This window comes from Trichosurus vulpecula, chromosome 8 (assembly GCF_011100635.1).
Source record: "Trichosurus vulpecula isolate mTriVul1 chromosome 8, mTriVul1.pri, whole genome shotgun sequence".
NCBI lineage: Eukaryota > Metazoa > Chordata > Mammalia > Diprotodontia > Phalangeridae > Trichosurus > Trichosurus vulpecula.
This window is the reverse complement of record NC_050580.1, coordinates 159,755,475-159,772,831: the sequence shown is the minus strand read 5'-3', so window position 1 is coordinate 159,772,831 and position 17,357 is coordinate 159,755,475. Positions and strand designations below refer to the sequence as shown.

Sequence of the window (17,357 nt, the reverse complement as noted above, 5' to 3'; positions counted from 1 at the left end):
GTTTCTAAGATTGTGGTGAGTTTGATTTATAGCCATGTGGCCTCATCAGGAAAATATTGCTATTAAAAAGCTGTGTTTGTGGAGTATGGAACTATATAGTTTCCAAAATGTGGTCTAACCTGTTCTTTTCCCATTCTCTTCTGACCATTGCTTGTTAACTCTTACCCATTGACTGTTAATATAGTACATCAGTACATACATCTTTACAATTCTCAGTCGTTGGAATAAATAATACAAAACATTTGACCCAAACTAAATACGATTAAAGTTACATACTGTTTAAAAATCTTATATAGTACACAATGTAGCTTCTTACAGATCATAATATAAGTAACATTTTGACAACTTGTGTCTGACTGAAATAAATTAATTGCTTATTATATTTATGTTAAAAATAATTTAAAATGTCATTTTACAATGGAAAATAACTGACTTTAAGAATTGTGCTCCTGTGTTGCATGTATTCTTTTGTTTCCAGAGCCAGAAAACTTGAAAATGTATGCCTATTTTTAAGTTTACATTGAATGCAATTTTATTTTTTGTTTTTATAGGAGATTATATCCTTGATGCAAAACCAAAAGAAATTTCAGAAATTCAACGTCTAAACTATGAGCAGGTAATAAAAAAGGATATTTGTTACAAAAGGGAAATCATTTTACGTAGTTTAATGTAAATTTAGTATCCCATGATATATGCGATACTATATCCTTGAAAAATTACCTGTAAACTATCTTTAATGTTCTTTTCTCATTCATATTTTTCAATGAAAAATGTGTCTTGGACAAGAAAATCAATAGTACAGTGTTTAGGAAGTGTGAGTGAGAGAGTGTGTTCTGCTTTTTCTAAGTCCCACCAGTTGCACACTGTGCGCAGGTGAACACTCTGTAGTTTATTTCATACCATGATTACATTAAGTAGGGTTGTAATGAAACAGAATTTCATCCTTAATTGCCTCTTCTTCGCAGTTCTTAACTGGCTTAATAGCAGAAATGGGAAAGAGATTAGAACTATGTTTGTGACCTTGAACAAATCATTTTACCTCTGCCTCCCTTAATCTCCTTTTCTGTAAGATGGGGATAATAATAATGCCATCTACATAGATATGTCAGGATCAAATGAGATAATGCATTTAGAGCACTCTCTGATTATCATAGTGCTATATAAATGCTCGCTATTATTTGAAAGAAAGAAGGAAAGAATCTGTAATAAAGAGGGGACAAGGAACAAGTAGAGGGGAAAGTATAAGAGGATAATTTAGAGGGAAATACAAATTTAACAATTATAATCGTGAATGTGAATGGGATGAATACATCCATAAAATGGAAGAGTATAGCAGAAGGAAATAGAAAGTAGAATCCAAAAATATACTGTTTATAAAAAATAAACTTGAAACATAAAAACTTACACAGTTGGAATTAAAAGGGATGAAGAAAAAAAATCTGTTATCCCTTAGCTGGACTTAGAAAAGCAGGGATAGAAATCATCAAACAAGACAAAAATAATAGATTTGATTAAAAGAGATAAGGAAACTATTTTGTTGGAAGATACTAAAGACAATAGATGAATTTTAGTGTTTAGCGCTATGCACCAAGTGGCATAGCATTTAAGTATTTAAATGAAAAACTAAACAACCTATATATAGAAAAATGGAAAAACTATTAGTGGAGTACTTTAGCATACCCCTTTCCAGAACTAGACAGAGCTAATTAAAAAAGAAAGAGGGTAGGAATCTGAACTGGAATTTTAGAAAAGTTTGGTGTGATAGATTTCTGGAAATTATTCTTTTGGAATAGAAAGGAGTACATATATTTTTTTATTATGCATGGTACCTTGACAAAAATCAGCCAGGTACAGGAAACTGTGGTTTTGAGCCAAATCTAGCCCATCTCCTGTTTTTCATACAGTCTGCAAGTGAAAAATTGTTTTTGATTTTTAAATAAAGTGTCAACCCCTGTATCAGAGTATAAAAACCTCACAAACAAATGTGGTAAAGCAGTGATACAAAACACTGCCTTTACTGGCTACAGTGCAATAAAAATTGTATTTCGTGAAGGGCCATTGAAGAAAGGACTAAAAATTATCTAGAAACTAAATAACTTAATCATAAAAAATTAGTCGATCAATAAACAAATCATAAAATGACGGATAATTTCATTAACAATAATGACAACAGTGAAAAAACATGACAGAATTTTGGAGATGTAGCCTGAGTAGCTACTCTCCACAAAATAAGTACAGCTCCTCTTCTACATGAAACCTCTTCTCCCTCCCCTCTCTTCTCCCTTCTTTGCTCTCTTTCCTTCTCTTCCTCCTTCCTTCCCCTTTTCCCTCAGGTTTCTTTCTCTCTTGTTTTCTTTCTTTCTCTTTTTTCTCCTCCTTCCCTGCCTCCCTTCCTTCCTGTTTCCCTAGTATTTTTCCCTCCTTCCCTTCCTCACTCCTTTCTTTCCTTCCTTCCTTCCTTCCCTATCAACAGTCATACTTCTCTCCCAGTTTTCACACACACACAAAAAATAAACAGAAACAAAGAAAAACAAAAGTCTTATAACAAAAATAGTAAGACAAAAATAAAATTCCTGCATTGTTCATGGCCAAAACATATGTCCACTTCAGCACCTTGTGTCTGTCACTTCTCTGTCAGGAGATGGGTAGCATACTTTATCATCAGTTTTCTGGAATTAATGGCTTGTCATTTCATTAAACACAATTTTTTCAAGTCTTTCAAAGTTCTTTTTCTTTACTATGTTATTGTAAAAATTATCTTCATGGTTTTATTCTCTTCATTTGTTATCAGTTTACTACATGTCTTCCTGTTCTTTTCTGTTAAACAGTCCCTTTCACCATATCTTATGGCACAGTAATGCTCTATTACATTCATATACAACAACTTGTTCAGCACTTTACTATTTGAGAAGCTCTCTCTTAGTTTCCTTTTTTTTTTTTTGCTAGAATTAAAAAAGCTCTTAGAAACATTCTTTCCTTTTCTTTTTCTCTGATCTCTTTGTGAGATAGTATTGCTTACCCACCATCAAAGAGTATGTACAATCTAGTTATTTTTTAGACATAGTTCCAAATTGTTTTCTAGAATGTCTGGAGTCTCAGGGGTGGGGATTCTAGCCTCGAGGCCACACATGGCCCTCTAGGTCCTCAAATATGGCCTGAATCCAAACTTCACAGAACAATCCCCTTAAAAGGATTTGTTCTGTAAAACTTGAACTCAGCCAAGGTCCAAGGTCCTTGAGGACCTAGAGGACCACAGGTGGCCCCAAGGCCATAGGTTCCCCATCCCTGACCAATTCAAAGTTCCACCAAGTAGTGTATTTGTGTGACTGTTTTCTCAAGATCTTTTTAGATCCTGACTCTCTTGTATTGTATGCCATCCGTGTTGCTGAGAAAAACATAAACAGCACAGTCAAGGACAGATCCTTGGAGTGCTCCACAAATCCCTCCAAGTGGATGTCAATCCTTTAATACCTACTTTTTGGGCAGAGTCATGCAACCAATTCTAAATCCCCTTAATCTGTATTATCTGTCTCTCTCCCTGTCTTATCTACAAGGATAAGATCAGAGACTTTGTCACCTACTTTTTGCTGAAACCCAGGTATAATTAGCATTTCGTTGATATAGCAATTGAATGATTGTCCAAAAAAAAGTTAAAAAAAAAAAAGGAAATTAGGTTTGTGTGGCATGATTTAGCATTTCCCTTTTAAAATCTTCACAAACCATCCTGTGGTTGATAATCCATTTATAGTTTATAAAATTTTCATTTTGTAATAAATATATTATAGAATTTTGCCAGGAATAGAGGTCAGGTTTTTTGGCCTAGAGTTTTCAGTATCTGCTTGCTTTGCTTTTTTGGAAACTGCCCTTTCCCAGTCCTTTAACACTCACTCATTCTACATGATCTTTCAAAGATCACTAAATCTTTGAAAAATTAAAAAAAATTTTGTGGCTTAAAATTATATCTGCTAGTTTTTCAGTACCTTGGGATTGATCCCTATGTAGTAAGTGCTATAGGAATGTTTATTATTCTTATCTTTCTCTTTTCCTATTCCCCCTCCACCAACTACTTTGACCCCACATCTATTGACAATGACCTTGTATCCCAGTTACATAGAGAGCAGATATTAAAACAAAACTCCATCATACAAACACAGCAATTTGGAAAATTAGATTTTATTAATATTTTAACTTTGTATATAGTTACAGTACCTCAGGAATGTATCAAAGAATGGCCTCTTTGTTAAATTGATAGACATGTGAACTTGTTGGATGCACATTAGTAAGTCAGAGCAGATCTAAGCTGGCAGCCAGTACACAAAAGCCAAAATTACAATATTATTTATTAACACAAGTTCCTGCCTATGTATTCATCTAAGCTGTATTGATATAATTGAAAACATGCTCAGTAAGCTTGTAATGAGCCCCTGTTGACTGAGAAAGGCAGGAATACAGTTTATACTAATTTGTACAAATTAAGGAAACAAAGAGTAACTCTTGGAATAAAATTACACAGGTTCCAATTGAAATGTGATTGGCAAAGTACTGGTATAGCTCACTCTTTTATTATTCAGGATAATGAGGAAAAGTAGAGGCATATATTCAGGACCCTTGATGCTTGACATCGTATAGATTATGTATTAGAAAAGGTGAATTAGGTCAATAACTATAGATTATTTAAAAACGTTTACCAATGCACCTTCCAGATATCTGTTTGATTTTTAGAATTCAATTCTACTTTTAGAGGCAGAATTAGTTGTGTCATATTGTGGTTTAAAATTTGTTAGCAACATTGTAGAGGTGATCAAGATATGAATAATTGATTAGAGCTCAGTTGTTTTGTTTTGGTTTTTTTTTTTTAGCAATTTTAACTGTTTTGTTATTTATTGCTTTTTGTTCTTTTAAAGCAAGCAGTGTCTCTACTAACGTATCAACAGGGTTGTAACACATAAAAATTGGTAATTACTCTTTTAGCTCTATCAGCTTCTGGTTAGGCCCTTATTGGAGTTTGATTGTCGACATTTACTAGGAGGATTGACAAATTGGGGAGAGTCCTAGAAGCAGTGGAAAACATGCATAGAGTGATATAAATAAATTAGGGGAGTGTGGAAGAAATTACATGTCAGATCTATGGGTAGGGGAAGAATTCATAACTAAACAAAAGGTAGGGAAGTTTGTGGGAGATAAAATAGATAACTTTGATTACATAAAATTTAAAAGTTTTTATAAACAAACTAAGCCATAAAGTTGAAATTAGGGGAAAAAAGGGCAGGAAACTGGGTGGAAATTTTGCAGCAAGTTTCTCTGACAAAAGGTCTCATTTCTCAAATATATAGAGAACTGAGCCAATTTTATGAGAACAAGAGCCATTGCCCAATTAACAAATAGTCAAAGGATATGAATAGGCAGTTTTAAGAGGAAGAAATCAAAGCTATCAATAGACATATGGAAAAGTGTTCTCAGTCACTAATACTTAGAGAGATTAAGATTTCTCACACCTATCAGAATGGCTAACAGGACAGAAAAGTTAAACAAGTGCTAGAGGGGATGTGGGAAAAGAGGTATACTAATGCCCTGTTTTTGGAGCTGTGAAGTAGTCTAGCATTCTGGAGAACATTTTGGAACTATGCCCAAAGGACTGTAAAACTGTGTATACCTTTTGACCCTTCAATACCACTACTAGGTCTGTAACCCAAAGAGATCAAAGGAAAAGGATCTATCTGTATGGAAGTTTTTATAATAGCTCTTTTTGTGGTGGCAAAGAATTGGAAACGGAGATGCCCATCAGTTAGGGAATGACAAACAAGTTATGATATATGAATGTGATGGAATACTATTGTGGTATAGAAAAAGATAAAAGGCATGGTTTCAGAAAAATTCTTTTTTTTTTTACCACTGGTTCAATAGTCTAAGTGAGGGTTTCTTAACTTTTTTTTTTTGAGGCAGTCATGGTCTTCTTTTGTAATCTTGTGAAGCCTGTGAACGCCTTCTCAGTATAATGGTTTGTTACCTACACTCACAATTACAGGAGTCCTAAATTTCAGTTAGAGTTTAGTGAAAATAAAAGCATTTTTTTTCTCACTCAAGTTCTTGGATCTTAAAAAAAAAAAACCTAGGAGTCATTGGACCCTAGGTTAAGAGCACCTGCTTTATGTAGAAGTAAAGGGGTTCTATAGGACTTCTTCAAAATTTAATGCCTATACCCTCTCACAAGGCTGATCTTAAGTTTGCAATGCTTTAGGAGGTTCTTAAAGTTGTGACTGCTTAGTCAAATGGGATAGAGCCATGTTCTATGTTCAGAACATGTTTAACATTGTTGCTTCTGTTGCTTATGAAACTATATGAAGAGGCCACAATCAACAAGCAGAAGTGACTTACTTGGCCAGTCAGTCATCTTCCTATGAAAGCCAAGTGAATGGTGTCTGTGCATTAACACAGAGTAATTCCAATTCCTACTTTTGTAGGCTGCAGAACTCATGCCTTATCATCATGATAGTAACTAGGAAACTGACAGTGAACATCAGTATTCTGAAGTCAGATTTGGAGATATAAAATCAATATCTTGAACTATAAATGCTCTCTAAGATCCCTTTTAGCTTCCAAGTGCTGGTGCACACCCCAGCCTTGACCATTCACCTTTGAAGCCTCACCACACCCTTCAAACTTTAAATCCATTCTCTACTTTGGGCTTTCAAAGAGAGAGGAGAGGCAGGAAAGGCTAGGTGAGAATGAAAGGCTGGAAGGGGACTGGTCTGCTTAGAAGTAAGGGAGACCTTATTGAGTACTCTGAGCATTTACAAAGTGCTTTTCATTAAAGAATTTAAAGCACCAAAAGAAGAGCATGCCTGTTCTTCCCTCTTCCATCTTAAATGTTTGTTCTCCTGCATGAGGTTCTACTTGGTAGTTGCAGGGCTGTCGAGCCACAGTTCAGAACAGCAGGTTCTACTTTTTAGAGCTTGCTTGTGTATACATGATTGTTTTCTATCTCCTTACCTTTACTGGGAGTTGGTTTAGGCAGTGAAGTATTTTGGTTTGGGATTATTCAGTGGTAGAATCTGTATATGGGGAGATAATCTCAAATTTCTTTTCCTTCCCTAATGCCAATATCAACAAAACAAACCATTTCTGCACCCTAAATTTTGTTGATAAGAATTTCCCAGGAGAATCCAGTTATTTAAAAAAAAAACTTTTTGAAGGGAGATCTCAGAACAAAGTATTTGAACTTTTATTGGAAATGTTGGTATGAATAATGGATGACTGTTTAAGTCAGCGAAATGTTTTGTTTGCAAGTATGCTTTACAGAGAGTTTGAAAGAGTCTTAAATTTAAGCAGCTATTAGACTTTTGATTTCATGTGTTTTTTCTTTTACTTGTAGAATATGAGTGATGCTATGGCAATTCTGCACAAACTACAGACAGGTCTGGATGTAAATGTGAAATTCACTGGTGTCCGAACGTTTGAATATACACCTGAGTGCATTGTTTTTGATCTTCTCGATATTCCGTTGTACCATGGATGGTTAGTGGACCCTCAGGTAAGCAGAGGAATCTCAAATGCAATGAAAAGTTTAATAATGGGAGAAATCATCCCCAGCTAAGCAAGATTAGAGAAGTCTTCATGGAGAAGTTAGCACCTAAATTGAGCTATGAGGCAAGGAATGGTTTTCAATCACGAGAGATAGTAGTAGAGAGGACATTTATTCCAGGGATGAGAGGGAGCAAGAGCAGTTCTTCATAGTAACATAAAATACATGAAGAAATCTAGAAAGGTGTCTTGGAACCCAGTCCCAAAAGGCTTTGAATGGTTGGTTAAGGAGCTTATACTTTATTAGGTAGACAATGGGGATGTAAGATGATGTTGATCTAGAGGAATTATGTGTGCAGTATATTAACAAGAGTGTATGGTTAGCAGTGATAGTAAATGATCTCTGAAGAGCTTTGAGCTCTGAGATACTCTGATTCTCTGAAAAATATATTGGAGGGGGAAAAAAATCTGATGTAGAAATACCAGTTAGGGTGCTATTAAAATAGTCCTAGTGAGAGGAGATGAGGCCATCAATTTGAGGGACTAAATTTTTAGAGCAGTGATGGTACAGTATGTGAATGTTGATAGGTTTGCCTTGGGTTATACAGACATTTCTGTATAGCCTGTAATACTACCAATACATTTTCATATGAGTAAGGGAAGGAAGTTGGGTGGAACACATGTACTCTGTTATTTATAGCTCCTTATATAACCCAGTGAAAAGAAACCATATTCCCTTATGTGTTTTGAATATTATAGTTGTTAAAATTTTGTTTGGAAGCTGAACGTGAAATTTGAACTGGTATCTGTCAATTTAGAGGTTTTACTGATGTAATAGAGTATTTTATGGTTACCAAATGTAGCAAATGGCTTTTATATTATAGTAATTTTGCCATACTGGATTGTTGAGTTGTGAAGGCTTTTTTCCCCCAAAAAACACAATTTAGTTGGAAATAAGAGAAATATAAAGCTAAACTTAATGTTTCAGATGAATTTTCAGATTCTCTAGACACCAAGTATATGTTTAAAAATTGCTTTAGGCACTTATTAGTCAAAAGCAAGCTCTGTTTTCAGCTGATAGCTTCAGTTTCACCTTTACTAAGGAAATCTAGTTCATTCAGCTTGAACTCTCTCACCCCAGTGCTTTGTTTCCACTCCCTTCAAGAATTAAAGTTTCCATCTGCTCTGCAGATTTCATTCCTTGCCAACTTGAAAGATCTTACTCCTACCCAATCTTTCTTTTTCTTACATGAAACACCTTGAGAATCTTCACTTTCTACTTCTTTACTGACTCTACCTTCACATATGCATGGCTCCCCATCTAGGAAAAAATCTGTTAAATCTTGCTGTCCTTTCTTTTTCCTGCCTAACTTCTCCAACCAGCAGTATCTCTTCATTAATTTCATTTCCTCACCATACTTACCTGCTTTAACTCTACCATCTTCCATTTCTTTTTGTTTTTTACTCTCAGAACTTTATTATGTGGAATTTGGGCTAAAAAGAAATGAAACTTCTGGTTCAGTCACCCAATTGGTGGAGGACACAAGGAACAAAGCCTGTGTTCCTCTTGGGTTGGAGGGGACTTGTTTTCTTTTGGGAGGGTGGGAGAGTAGTTGGCCCTACTTTGTGGTGATGGGCTAGATATAGGAGTGGGGACAGAGACAGTTTCAGAAACTATTATGGCCTGAGACCCTGATGGTAAAAAAAAGAAAAAGTTCTTGGAGGGTGGGGCCTCCCCTATACAGACACATGGCTCATGTCCAATTTCACCTTAGGTTGTGGGTTGGGACACTTCTTCTGTCGTCCGACCAGAGTGAATGCCAACAGGCTGGGGGAAGAGATAGAGGATGGGACAAATGACAGAATGGTTTACAAAAAAAAGTAATAGCAAAACCAACATAGGGAATGAAAACTCAATGGCATGGAAGGGCGGCGGGGGCGGGGGGCAGGGGAGCGGCGTGGGGAGGAGAGGGAAAAGAGAGAGAGAAAAAAAAACAAAAACCACCTTGATGCTTTATGTGTACCAGGCCCTTCCAAACCTGAACTGCCTTGGCTGAGGGCCCCTTCCCTTTCCCTCCTCCTCCCACTCCCTTCCCATGCCTCTGTGAAGAGCAAATGGGACAGAGTAGAATCCCAGAGAGTTGGGGTCAAAGGAGAGGCACAGAGGAAGGGAAGGATCCTCTTTCCCGACAGAGAGCACACACAGCTGCAGGCTATAGACACAGTATTCGGGCTTCTGTGACACTTACAAATACATACATAAATATATTACATAAAACAGTGAATTAGGGGCAGGCAGATAGGTGCTCCCCCCAGATGGACTGTTGGCTGAGACAGTTACTGTTTCTCTGTAAGTATTCTTGTAGTAAAATTCCAGTCTCCAAGAATGGATCTCTGTGTGGGTTCTCCTCTCAGGTCCAGTGTCTCCCCCCCGCCTCAGGAGGCTCAGTTTGTCCAGTATGGAGAACTGTCATAGGTGGGTTTGGTGGCCTGAGACTTTGGCTGCAGGGTACTGGGTTGGCTACGCTGGCCAGAGCCACCCTGCCCATCCTGCTGGAGGTGGTGATGTAGCATCTGGGAATGGGGCTGCTGGTAGGCAGGCAGGGTATGCAGGAACGGGGCCGGGACATAACCCAGGACAGCACCAGGGGTCAGTGAGCCTGTGGAGCCCAGGACTGAGGGCAGGCTGAATGCCCACTTACCACCTTCCATTTCCACCATTCTCATTAAAATGGTGTATAATGGAAAGTAATAGGAGCTGGAGAGCATCTAGAGGAAAGGATCCAAGATGAAGAAGGACGTCAGATCCATGGCACGTTAAAATTACTTAAAAGAAAGTGGGAAGAGTTATTCTGGAGAAAAGAAGACCCAAGTGAGAAATGATAACCATCTTTAAGTATTTGCTAAATTGTCACATGGAAAAGAGATTGCAATGATTTTCTGTGCCATTTGACACTGCCAGTCATCCTTTCTCCTGGATACGCTCATCTCTAGATTTTTATGATCCTGCAGTTACCGAGTTCTTCTACCAGTTTCACCACTTCTTTTCTTTTTTCTTTCCTTCTTTCTTTTTTTTTTTTGGAGGCAATCAAGGTTAAGTGACTTGCCCAGGGTCACACAGCTAGTAAGTGTCTGATTCTGGATTTGCACTCAGGTCCTCCTGACTCTAGGGCCAGTGCTGTATCCACTGTGCCACCTACCTGCCCCTCACCACTTCTTTTCAGTCTCCTTTGCTGGATCTTCCCCCAGGTTATAACCACTAATCATGGGTTTCCCTCAAGGGTCTATCCAGGCTACTTCTCTTCTTCCTTTTTACTATCTTGCTTGGTGATCTCATCTGCTCTCATGGGTTTAATTATCATCTTTATGCACTAGAATTCCACATTTTGAATATCTCAAACTGAATATTCCCCATGCATCTCAAATTTAAAATGTTGTAAACTAAACACATTATCTTTCCCTCCAAATCCTCTACTTTCTCAGCAACTTTCATATTGTTGTCCAGAACATCACCATTTTCTTGGTCACTCCTGCTCACAATCTCAGTGTCATCCTTACCACTTGAATCACTTTCACTCCAGGTATCTAATCTATTGCTACATTTTCTTGTTTCTATCTTTAAATCTTACATCTTTATTTCTGTCTTTCTTTACATCTTTCCATTCACACAGTTAGCACTCTACTATAGGCTCACTTAACTTCTTGTCTGGACTATTACAATAGCCTTTTGTTATGTCTCCCTGCCTTTGTTCATATGCATCTCAGACTCAGCAGGTCCAAAACAGAACTTCTCTTTCCCCCACACTCTATACTCTTTCCAGCTTTCCTGTTCACCAAGTCACCCAGGCTCACAACTTCAGTGTCATCCTCAAAGTCATTCCACATAATCTATCTGTTGTCAAGTCTTGTCATTTCTAAATTCACAAAATCTTTTGAATATGTTCCCTTCTCTCTACCATCACAACTAACGCCCTGTTACACTCTTATCACCTTTTACCTGGACTATTGCAGTTTAAAGGTATAAAGGTTTGTCTCCCTGCTTCAAGTTTCTCCTAGCTTTTCTCCAGCCTCTACTCAACTGCCGAAGTCATTTTCCTAAAGGACAGATTTGACTTCTATTTAATAAGCTCCAGTGATTCCCTACCTCTGGGATCAAATATAAAATGCTGTATTTGGCTTTTAAAGCTCATCCCAAACTGACCCCTTCCTACCTTTCCAGGCTTTTTACAACACTGTCCTCCATGAACTCATGACACTGGCTTCCTTGCTGTTCCTCACACACAGCACTCCACTTCCAACACTTGTGCCTTTTCACTGGTAGTCTGCCATACCTGAAATACTCTCTTTCCTCATCTCTGCCTCTGAATGTCCTTGGGGGTCCTTCAAGACTCAGACAAATCCCTCCTTCTGCAGCAAACATTTCCTTGTTTCCATTAATGCCAGTGCTTTCCCTCTGGATTACCTCCAATTTTTATACACACATACGTACACATGCATGCATGCGTGCACACACGCACGCGCACACACACACACACACACACATACATCTTATGTGTATACCTGCTTATCCATTGTCTTCCCTATTAGAGCGAGGTGAATCCCTGAAATTTTGTGATTCTCTGAATTCCTAGCAGTGAAGTCATTGGATCAAAAGTTACCAAATTTCCAAACAGTCTGTCAATAAACATTTATTAAACATCTTATCTAATGCCAAGCAGTGTGCAAAGTACTAAGTTTCTATGACTTTTTATCTGTTACCATATATACATTTAGCCAGTAGAGAAAACATCAACATTTTTTCAGTTACCTGCAGAAAACTCTCTGTATTTGTATCTCTGCCATAGCCAAGTGAGTGTTATATGCCATCAAAATACAGAATAGTCTCCTTTCTAGAAGATAAAGTGAAGGGGATTAAAGACAACCCCTCTATTCTCCAAATTATCAGCAAGAATGGAGTGATCCTTTGTGAGAGGGAGGGAGAACAGCAACTGAAGAGCATCTATGTGAAGGCAAAGAAGAAAATGGAGTTGAAGAGGCACTGGTAAACTTTGATCTGTGTCAGGAGGTTGGGATGCAGAAGAATGTGATGTTGAGAAGAGGGAAGAAGGATCACGGAATACTTAAAGCTAAATCATAATTTTGAGACTTTTCCTAAAGAGGAGGAAGCAGATACTTTCCTCCAGTAATAATGATATAGGTTAGATGAGAAGGCATCCAGGAACGCTCAGAAGAAGAAATAAGTAGCCGTCTCTGGTGACCGCCTCCTGAGTACTGAGTCCTAATAACAACGAAAGCATCTATTGTCTTCCAGGGCATATATAAAAGATGTGACTGAGCATCCCAAGATTTATAAAAACAGACAACTAATACAAATGTGGGGATTCATGTGAGTCCAGACGATATTGCCAGAAGGAATCCAGAAAGCCTTGCTAAAGACTGAAATCTTATACAAGAAATTGAAAACCTTAAAAACATATTATTTAATCACTGCTATTGATCAAAATCAAGGACTTGAGAAAAATATTTTTGATAATTGAACCGATGTTAGGAAGATACTATCTTTAAAAAAATGTGTGTGTGTCTGTGTATGTGTATTAAAGAGAAAATGGTATCTAAGAACAGTCTTTGGATTTCTGGAAAGTATCATAAGATAGAGAAATAACAGGTTCCTGGCCAGGGACAAAGTATGCCTTAAGAAGATCTGTTAAGAATGCATTCGTCTCGGGGAGCAGAGACAAGATGGCAGCTGGAAAGCAGGGACTTGCTTAAGCTCTCCCCAAATCCCTCCAAACACCTGTAAAAATGACTCTGAACAAATTCTAGAGCTGCAGAACAAAATAGCAAAGGGAAGCAGGTCTCCAGCCCAGGAGGGTCTGGAGAGTGCCTGGGAAGGGTCTATTGCACAGTGCTGGGAGTGCAGCATAGCCCACCATGGGCCGCGCCAGGACAGACCAGACCAGGAGTGGGCTGGAGCAGGCCTGAGAGCCATGAATCACTGAGCTGTAGCAGTTATCAGACTTCTCAACCCATAAACGCCAAATACCATGGAACAGGTTAATGGGAGAACTGCTGGATCAGGGTAAGAGCAGTCGAGCCCCAGCCCTGGGGGCAGTGGAGGTGGCACAGCAGTGGTGGCAGCAGCAGCAGGAAGCTCCTGCGGCTACTTCCAAAGCTCCAACATCAGCTGCTTCCAGAGTCCCTGGCCCATGCAGTAGGAGGAATCGAGCTCAGAGTGGGATTGCAGGGAGCGCAAGATTCCCTTGCTTTGTTCTGCTTGGATCTGGGTCTAGGTCCTGGTTGGCGGTTCTTGAGGGAGGAGGAACAGTGTTGTGGCAGAGCTTGCAGTGAAGGTGGAGTAGAAGTAGCTCTGAAAACAGCAGTGCAGCCCCTAAAGCTTGGGACAAAGTACTCTCTACAAGCAGTCATACCCTGAGAAAAAGCTCAAAGGTCAAGTAGTTGGCTGGGAACGTGACCAGGCAGCACAAAAGGACACAGACTCAGACTTTAGAATCTTTTTTTGGTGACAAAGAAGATCAAAACATACAGCCAGAAGAAGTCAACAACATCAAAGAGCCTACATCAAAAGCCTCCAAGAAAAATGTGAATTGGTCTCAGGCCATGGAAGAACTCAAAAAGGATTTGGAAAAGCAAGTAAGAGAAGTGGAGGAAAAATTGGGAAGAGAAATGAGAGCGATGCAAGAAAATCATGAAAAATAAGTCAACGACTTGCTAAAGGAGACCCAAAAAAATGCTGAAGAAAATAACACCTTAAAAAATAAATTAACCCAAATGGCAAAAGAGCTCCAAAAAGCCAATGAGGAGAAGAATGCCTTGAAAGGCAGAATTAGCCAAATGGAAAAGGAGGTCCAGAAGACCACTGAAGAAAATATTACCTTAAAAATTAGATTGGAGCAAGTGGAAGCTACTGACTTTATGAGAAATCAGGAAATTATAAAACAGAACCAAAGGAATGAAAAAAATGGAAGACAATGTAAAATAGTTCATTGGAAAAACCACTGACCTGGAGAATAGATCCATGAGAGATAATTTTAAAATTATTGGACTACCTGAAAGCCATGATCAAAAAAAAGAGCACAGACATCATCTTTCAAGAAATTATCAAAGAGAACTGCCCTGATATTCTAGAGCCAGAGGGTAAAACAGAAATTGAAAGAATCCATCAGTCATCTCTTGAAAAGATCCCTAAAAGAATACTCCCAGGAATATTGTCACCAAATTCCAGAGTTCCCGGGTCAAGGAGAAAATACTGCAAGCACCCAGAAAGAAACAATTTGAGTATTGTGGAAACACAATCAGGTAACACAAGATCTAGGAGCTTCTATATTAAGGGATCGAAGGGCTTTGAATATGATATTCCAGAGGTCAAAGGAGCTAGGATTAAAACCAAGAATCACCTACCCAGCAAAACTGAATATAATGCTCTGAGGCAAAATATGGATTTCCAATAAAACAGAGGACTTTCAAGCTTTCTCAATGAAAAGACCAGAGCTGAATAGAAAATTTGATTTTCAAATACAAGAATCAAGAGAAGCATGAAAAGGTAAACAAGAAAGAGAAATCATAAGGGACTTACTAAAATTGAACTGTTTTTGTTTAAATTCCTACAAGAAAAGATGATGTTTATAATTCATGAGACCTTTCTCAGTATTAGGGTAGTTGAAAGTAATATACATATGTATATAGACAGAGGGCACAGGGTGAGTTGAATGTGAAGGGATGATATCTAAAAAATAAAATAAAATCAAGGAGTGAGAGAGGAATATACTGAGAGAGGGAGAAAGGGAGACATAGAATGGGGTAAATTATCTCACATAAAAGTGGCAAGAAAAAGCAGTTTTGTTGGAAGGGAAGAGGGGGCAGGTGAGGGGGAATGAATGAATCTTGCTCTCATAGGATTTGACTTGAGGAGGGAATAACATACACACTCAATTGGGTATCTTACCTCACAGGAAAGTAGGGGAAGGGGATAAGAAAGGGGGACAATAGAAGGGAGGGTAGATTGGGAGAGAAGGTAATCAAAAGCAAACACTTTTCAAAAGGGACAGGGTTAAGGGTGAAAATTGAATAAAGGGGGACAGGATAGGATGGAGGGAAATATAGTTAGTCTTTCACAACATGATTATTGTGGAATGTTTTGCATATTGATACATGTGTGGCCTATGTTGAATTGCTTGCCTTCTTAGGGAGGGAGGGTGGGTGGGGAGGGAAGAGGGGAGAGAATTTGGAACTCAAAGTTCTAAAGCAGATGTTCAAAAATAAGTTGTTTTCCATGCAACTGAGAAATAAGATATATAGGCAGTGGGGCACAGAAATCTATCCTGCCCTACAAGAAAGTAAGGGGAAAAGGATTGGGGGGGGAGTGGGGTAACAGAAGGGAGGGCTGACTGGGGAATGGGGCAATCAGAATATATGCCATCTTGTAGTGGGGGGGGAGGGTAGAAAGGGGGAGAAAATTTGTAACTCAAAATCTTGTGGAAATCAATGTTGAAAACTAAAAATATTAAGTAAATAAATTATTCCCCCCCCAAAAAAGAATGCATTTGTCAATATAAAATAAACCCACAGAAATCCTCAGCATTCCTATATATTACCAACAAAGCCCAGCAGCAAGAGATAGAAAGAGAAATTCCATTTAAAATTACTGTAGACATTATTAAATATTGGGGAGTCTACCTTCCAAAACAAACCCAGCAACTATATGAACACAATTACAAAACACTTTGCGTGCAAATACAGTCAGATCTAAATAATTGGAAAAACATCAGTTACTCATGGTTGGGCTGAGCTAATATAATAAAAATGGCAATTTCACCTAAATTGATTTACTTGTGTAGTGCCATACCAAATAAAGTACCAAAAAATTATTTTATAGAGCTAGAAAAAAATAATAGCAAAATTTATCTGGAAGAGGAAAAGGTCCAGAATATCAAGGGAACTAATGAGAATAAATGCTAGGGAAGGTGGCCTAGGCACACCAGATGGTAAACTATATTATAAAGCAGCAGTCATTAAAACTATTTGGTAATGGCTAAGGAATAGAGAGGTAGATCAGTGGAATAGGTTAGGTACACAAGACACAGTAGTCAATGACTATAGTAATCTACTGTTTGATAGACCCAAAGACTTCAGCTTCTGGGATAAGAACTCCCCATTTGACAAAAACTGCTTGAAAAACTGGAAAAATAGTCTGGCAGAAACTGGGTATAGACCAATATCTCACACCATATACCAAAATAAAGTCAAAAGGAGTTCATGATTTGTATATAAAGACTGATACTATAAGTAATCTGGGAGAGCAAGGAATAGTTTACCTGTCAGATTTATGGAGAAAGGAAGAATTGATGACCAAATAAGAGATAGAGAGTGTTATGAAATGCAAAATCGATAATTTTGATTAGATTAAATTGAAAAGGTTTTGTACACACGAAGCCAATGCAACCAAGATTAGGAGGGAAGCAGAAAATTGGCAGAGAAGTTTTACAACCACTGTCTCTGACAAAGGCCTCATTTCTAAAATATATAGAGAACTGAGTCAAATTTATAAGAATACAACTCATTCCCCAACTGATAAATGGTCAAAGCATATGAACAGGCAGTTTTCAGAGGAAGAAATTAAAGATACCTATAGTCATATGAAAAATGTTCTAAATCACTGTTGGTTAGAGAAATGCAAATCAAAACCACTCTTAGGTACCACATCTCACCTGTGAGATTGGCTAACATGAAAAAACAGGAAAATTATAAATGCTGGAGAGCATGTGGGAAAATTGGGACACTGATGCATTGTTGGTGGAGTTGTGAACTGATCCAACCAT

The 17,357-nt window shown here is 38.0% G+C and overlaps 1 protein-coding gene across 1 annotated transcript in view; it reads left to right on the top strand.

The window, feature by feature from the left end:
• The window catches only part of MINDY2 (MINDY lysine 48 deubiquitinase 2), a 116,559-nt gene that overhangs the window by 41,934 nt on the left and 57,268 nt on the right, over window positions 1–17,357 (top strand). Inside the window, exons 3-4 of the mRNA XM_036734558.1 lie at window positions 552–616; window positions 7,373–7,531. Coding sequence (XP_036590453.1) covers window positions 552–616; window positions 7,373–7,531 — 224 coding nt within the window. The remainder of the gene's footprint in view (window positions 1–551; window positions 617–7,372; window positions 7,532–17,357) is intronic.